General features: G+C 37.9%; 1 protein-coding gene across 1 annotated transcript in view; it reads right to left on the bottom strand.

Moving 5' to 3' along the window:
- CngA (Cyclic nucleotide-gated ion channel subunit A) overlaps positions 1 to 3124 on the bottom strand; it is a gene marked incomplete at its 5' end in the record, with an annotated part of 9683 nt that extends 6559 nt beyond the window's left edge. Inside the window, 3 exons of the mRNA XM_017626103.1 lie at positions 1956 to 2495; positions 2560 to 2722; positions 2807 to 3124. Coding sequence (XP_017481592.1) covers positions 1956 to 2495; positions 2560 to 2722; positions 2807 to 3124 — 1021 coding nt within the window. The remainder of the gene's footprint in view (positions 1 to 1955; positions 2496 to 2559; positions 2723 to 2806) is intronic.
- Between the last annotated feature and the right edge of the window lie 3783 nt (positions 3125 to 6907).

The raw sequence follows: 6907 nt of genomic DNA, 5'->3' as shown, positions 1-6907 counted from the left end.
GAAAGGAAAGGAAAGGAAAGGAAAGGAAAGGAAAGGAAAGGGCAAAACAATGAAAGGTGGGGTGCCTCTTGGCTATTTACAAAACAACCCGAGAGTTCAAAGCACAGCATGCTGACAAAACTACGACACTGCGATTTTGTTTTTTAATGTTATTACGCTCTTTTTATCCAAATTTTCAGATAATAAAAAGTAAATATACAGTTTGGATGTTACTTGTTGTTGTACACGTTTTTTTAAATTTATGGCTTACTATTATAAAATCACATAACGCTGTTTGCAAGTTGACTACTCATGTATACCCAATAAAAATATGAATTGGAAAATCTACCGCATCTTATTCAAATCTACCACATTTTTTTGTCGATTCTACCACACTAAAATAAAAAGGCGTTTGGACACTGCTCCAAAATCCTTTTGAAGACTGTGTAGAGAAGATATCTCATGCCTTAACACTGAATATGAAGTAAAATTATATTGTTATAATTCTTAACGGAGTTACCTAACTTCGTGATCAGTTCAGGCAGCAGCAGCTGTAAACCGCAACACTCCCCATAAACTCTTTAGGGAATGTGTATGCTGTTACAACAAGAACAAGAAGCGCAATAACTCCAAGGAATCATCCGCCGCTGAATGTGGAAGAGAACTATACAATGCAATTCTGCTTAAAACAATGAACTTTCGACGAGAGGTCAGGGATAACCTTTGAGCTGTGCTCTTAAGTGAAACAACCACAGCAAGCACAAAAGCCCATTCAAGATAATCAAGATGTCGAGAGCCATCCAAAACTCTGTTTGGAGAACACTTTTTAGGGATTCGATCACAGAAAGACTCTGAGAGGTTAGGTTAGGTTGAAGCCGCTGCCAGTGTCCCCACCAGCACACATAGGCCCTCAGATTTTAGGCCTCCTACTCAAACCGTCATGTGTATTTCTCGAAATCCAGGAGTTGCCATATGGCTACCTCAACTATGTCCGTTAGGTCTTCTAAAAATTCTTCTAGCACTTCTTCAGAATTGCAGCTTCTGCAGAACTCGTTATGGGGACCTGTAACCTTCCTTGTTAGTTTAACAGATAGATCTCTTAGAATCAGCTTGCAGATAGCGAGCGACATGCTTAAACCCTTCCAGGCCTATTAAAGTCTCTTGCAAGCTCGATGCGTGGTATGTCCCGGTGCCCCCGCACCCATACAAAGTGAAGAGCAGACTGCACAGCCATCTCGTTTAGAGATCTACCAGAGTCCGAAGTTATTTGCACCTTTTGAAGTGCTTCATTTATAGATTTCCTGTTGACACTTGGCCACTATACGAAGACCCCATAAAGTAGCCTAACAACCACCGTGTATAGCTAATAATACATGATGCAAAGGGATCATTGCCCCCTTAAACCTCTTGAACATTTTTTTCCCAGTTCAGCTTTTTGTTCGGGGACCCGCCTTGCATGATAATCTTGCTGTAATTTTAAAATTTGCTCCAGTTAATTTCTAGTTTAGAGCTCGACGAGGCATGGAAAGAAGAATAAAGAGATCCTTGCCACAGAGGTACATAGAAGGCCGAGGGCAAGCATTAAACTGGCTGATGCATTAAACTGACTGATGCCTCTTCATCATCTTACAGAGGGTAGCAAGTGGCAGCAATGTCTTACTCAGCTGCGGTATAACTGCACTATTTGGCCCTATTTGAAAACTATAACACTAGTTTACAGTGATTTTGAACTGTGGCATTTGACTGCCATTCCTTATGTACAATTTGTCCCTGAATCCGAATATGAAACAAAATGTTAAAAAAGTAGAATACTTTTCGAGTCATAGCTAAATTTCCGTTTTTCAAGTTTTGAAAAATAGTGATTTTACTAAACTGCCATTATCTTAGGATGTAGTTAGCCAATTTCGAGTCACCCACTTATATTATACAATAAATATCTGAAGAATTTTAAAATTCCTTATCCCGATAACACTCACCCACAATGGTGGCGAAGATCAGTACACCAGCCAAAAAGTCCGCAACTACAAATAGGTATTCCGCATCATTCTCCGGCGTTGGTGTCTCGCCGATCGTCGTCAGCGTCAATGTAGACCAGTAAAAGCTATAAATATACTGCCTCTGCAGGGTACTGTTCCGAATTCCATTCAAATTGTACACCCAATTATCCGTGCCGAAACCTAAAGCATAACTAATGGCAAAGTACATGCAGGCATTCCAGTGGATCAGCACCAAAATGGCGAGCACCACTTTGCAAATACGAAAGGCGTTCGGATAACCAGTAGCAGTCTCCGTGCGGTCGAACCACTCCCACAGGCGTGGAGCGCGTAGCAAACGATTAAGCCGTACTATCACGGGGCAGGGCAGCATTTTGGCATTGCATGAATTCGGCGACCACCATATATAGGCGAGATCAGTGGGCAGCATTGAAAGTACGTCTATGGACCAGCCTTTTGTATGGAAGTAGTGCCGACGCAGTTTGTAGGCGTCACGCACCAGCAGCCCCTGGTCCAAGTAGCCTGAAGGCAGCGGGGGAATGTAATTATCGTCGCTTAAATAATCGTTAAGCTAGTGGCTACCTACCTTCATGCATATGTACCAGCGTATCCACTAGATATATTAAATCACATAAGTAGTCCAGGAAGTACCAGACTGTGGGTGCACGATGATTTATCTCCCAGAAAACTGAGCGTCCCACGACGAATATGATGTTGTAGAGCACAGCTAAGGAGACAATACCGAGCCACTGTAAGCAAAGAACAAAAGCGAAAGAGGAAACGCATAAGTACTTAAAAAAAAAGAAGATAAATATGGCGAACTTTGAACTCACCCTATAATGCGACTGCAGCGTCGGATTGACCGACAATCGATTACATAGTCGACTTGTGCCGCGTATTTCGCTGGAGAGACCTTCATCGGCGGGCGCAGTGTTTGTCGCCGCTGGCCCGCTAGCGCCTTCTTCACTTGCCGCTGTTGCAGCCGTTGTAGTGGCAGCTGTGACTTTGCCGATTTTATCGACATTATTCGTGTTTGAAAATTTCTCAAGAAACCAATCGGGCGGCTTGGAGCGACTGCGTCGCGTTAAACGTTGTCGCAGCGCGTTCAGTGTGCGGCGCAATGTGGAAGGCTTTGTGCGTTTTGTTTGGTCCTGTGGCGAAGAAAATAAGCGGAATATAAAAAAAAGTGGTGAAAAATATGCTTCCCTACTCATATCAAATATAAGTACGTATATATAAAAATATACTAAGTATTGTATTTAAGTAAACATTCATCATAGCTGCGTATATGTATTTTTTTTAAATATTTACAGTCAAACAGAATGCAGTAGACAAACATATACACGCTTCCAACTGCAAAAATCTACATACATACAAACTAGCATTTTTCTCATCTAGCGTATGTTCTGCAAAATTTAGCATCAAAACGCGCGAATAAGTACTTGTCCTCTGTGTAACCCTCTTTACCCTTTGGTGTCAAACTGTGAACATAAACAATTCCATTCAAGCGCTTTATTCATAAACGCTGATGACAATACATGCTGCCTGTGACAGCGTTTAATCCATTAATGTGTCTAGTATGGCGTGCAGTGTGCATCTACTATTTTATAATCCATATCCGTCACAATAGCCATTGTCTCTAAACAGCGAATATGATCATAAAATGTTAATGCAAGTGTCAAACTGGGCTTCTGTGGCCTTGATGGCGAAATTCTTTAAGCTGAAATTGAGCTCACGGCTGCAAAGAGCTTACCGAGAAACGTATGCGCATAACTGAGTACATACATATGCTGTACTTGTACACATATTAAAAAAAAAAAAACACCTACATACACATGAGCTTAAGTACCTACACATGTATAGGGGAAAATCTTTCGAGATGGGGATTTTTCAATAATTTTTTCTATTTTTTTATCAACATAGTAGCACATGTTCTTTTTTAATAAATTATCACTTGTCAACCTTATTGAAGTACATTATAACCCGTGTAACTGATATTTTTTAATTGCTACCCTATTTAAACCATATATTTAAAATTGTTTCCTACTAGCCCGGTCAAGTTAGACTTTCAAGGTTGGAGTAACTCGCATAAAGCTAGAAATTGGTACGAATATTACAAAAGACATTATAAAAGAAGTGTGAAAAGGCCCAGATCTGTATACAAAAATTTGTGAGCTAAACGGCAAGGTTTATCATAAAAAGTGTAGACAAAAGTGTAGATCATGCAGTTATCTATAAAAACCGTTATGACACTTTATTTTATAAAAAAATTAGTCTGTATGGGAGGTGCTACGGTCCCTTTTCCAAGAATCCACATTTTTTACATGGGTATAGTATAGATTTCATATATCTCTAGATTTAAGTACTCTACCAGAAATACTTCCAAAGTATGCAGTATAAAAAAATTCCTTACTGAGATAAAAGCTATCCTGTAATTTAAGTTGGGCTAAGTCACACCTGTGTGCGAAATTTCATTATGATCACCGTCAAAGCGTAACAAACAAACAAAAAAATTAGCAAAATTCAGTTACAGTTGTGAGCAACCTTTTTTCCCGCATTTTGTAACTGACACATTTGTTTAATACCTGCCTTTTTATTCCTCAGAACCTACAAATGAACGTCTGAAAACCCCGAGGTTTGAGCTAGATCGCTAAAGAAGTTAAAGCTTAATAAATAATAGATTTTGTACGAGTTGCACTAAAAATTCCCTGATTTGCTCGATTTTTGTAAATAAATTAGTCATTTTAACTCGTTAGTTATAAATAACTATTTACTGATATCTACAAATATAAGTAGGGATGAAACGATACGAGTAAATACAAGTACATACTCGATACTTTTCGTTCGATAGCAAGTAATTTTGGCATCGATACTTTTGAACCAAGTACTGAGTAGGTATCGAAAAATAAGTACTCGTATCGAAACCCGATACCAAGTTGAATTTTGCTCCTAAATTTTTTCCTCCACTTTTATGCCTAATATGATGGCCCTGTGCTTTTTGCACTCCCTTTTTGCTAATTCATAAATGCTACATCAAAAAAAAAGGAACACGTATTTTTTTATTTTGAAAAAAAAAAATGTTTGGAGGTCGCGCTAGTCGGTTTTTTATAAAAACGCTGATGTTTTAGTGGCAGCTGTGACTTTGCCGATTTTATCGACATTATTCGTGTTTGAAAATTTCTCAAGAAACCAATCGGGCGGCTTGGAGCGACTGCGTCGCGTTAAACGTTGTCGCAGCGCGTTCAGTGTGCGGCGCAATGTGGAAGGCTTTGTGCGTTTTGTTTGGTCCTGTGGCGAAGAAAATAAGCGGAATATAAAAAAAAGTGGTTGGAAAAATATGCTTCCCTACTCATATCAAATATAAGTACGTATATATAAAAATATACTAAGTATTGTATTTAAGTAAACATTCATCATAGCTGCGTATATGTATTTTTTTTTAATATTTACAGTCAAACAGAATGCAGTAGACAAACATATACACGCTTCCAACTGCAAAAATCTACATACATACAAACTAGCATTTTTCTCATCTAGCGTATGTTCTGCAAAATTTAGCATCAAAACGCGCGAATAAGTACTTGTCCTCTGTGTAACCCTCTTTACCCTTTGGTGTCAAACTGTGAACATAAACAATTCCATTCAAGCGCTTTATTCATAAACGCTGATGACAATACATGCTGCCTGTGACAGCATTTAATCCATTAATGTGTCTAGTACGGCGTGCAGTGTGCATCTACTATTTTATAATCCATATCCGTCACAATAGCCATTGTCTCTAAACAGCGAATATGATCATAAAATGTTAATGCAAGTGTCAAACTGGGCTTCTGTGGCCTTGATGGCGAAATTCTTTAAGCTGAAATTGAGCTCACGGCTGCAAAGAGCTTACCGAGAAACGTATGCGCATAACTGAGTACATACATATGCTGTACTTGTACACANATTNAAAAAAAAAAAAACACCTACATACACATGAGCTTAAGTACCTACACATGTATAGGGGAAAATCTTTCGAGATGGGGATTTTTCAATAATTTTTTCTATTTTTTTATCAACATAGTAGCACATGTTCTTTTTTAATAAATTATCACTTGTCAACCTTATTGAAGTACATTATAACCCGTGTAACTGATATTTTTTAATTGCTACCCTATTTAAACCATATATTTAAAATTGTTTCCTACTAGCCCGGTCAAGTTAGACTTTCAAGGTTGGAGTAACTCGCATAAAGCTAGAAATTGGTACGAATATTACAAAAGACATTATAAAAGAAGTGTGAAAAGGCCCAGATCTGTATACAAAAATTTGTGAGCTAAACGGCAAGGTTTATCATAAAAAGTGTAGACAAAAGTGTAGATCATGCAGTTATCTATAAAAACCGTTATGACACTTTATTTTATAAAAAAATTAGTCTGTATGGGAGGTGCTACGGTCCCTTTTCCAAGAATCCACATTTTTTACATGGGTATAGTATAGATTTCATATATCTCTAGATTTAAGTACTCTACCAGAAATACTTCCAAAGTATGCAGTATAAAAAAATTCCTTACTGAGATAAAAGCTATCCTGTAATTTAAGTTGGGCTAAGTCACACCTGTGTGCGAAATTTCATTATGATCACCGTCAAAGCGTAACAAACAAACAAAAAAATTAGCAAAATTCAGTTACAGTTGTGAGCAACCTTTTTTCCCGCATTTTGTAACTGACACATTTGTTTAATACCTGCCTTTTTATTCCTCAGAACGCTACAAATGAACGTCTGAAAACCCCGAGGTTTGAGCTAGATCGCTAAAGAAGTTAAAGCTTAATAAATAATAGATTTTGTACGAGTTGCACTAAAAATTCCCTGATTTGCTCGATTTTTGTAAATAAATTAGTCATTTTAACTCGTTAGTTATAAATAACTATTTACTGATATCTACAAATATAAG

The sequence above is a fragment of the Rhagoletis zephyria genome, unplaced genomic scaffold, assembly GCF_001687245.7.
Source record: "Rhagoletis zephyria isolate East Lansing unplaced genomic scaffold, Rhagoletis_zephyria_1.1 Rzeph_scaffold_04437, whole genome shotgun sequence".
In the NCBI taxonomy this organism is placed as follows: Eukaryota; Metazoa; Arthropoda; class Insecta; order Diptera; family Tephritidae; genus Rhagoletis; species Rhagoletis zephyria.
This window is presented reverse-complemented; position numbering and strand designations above follow the sequence as displayed.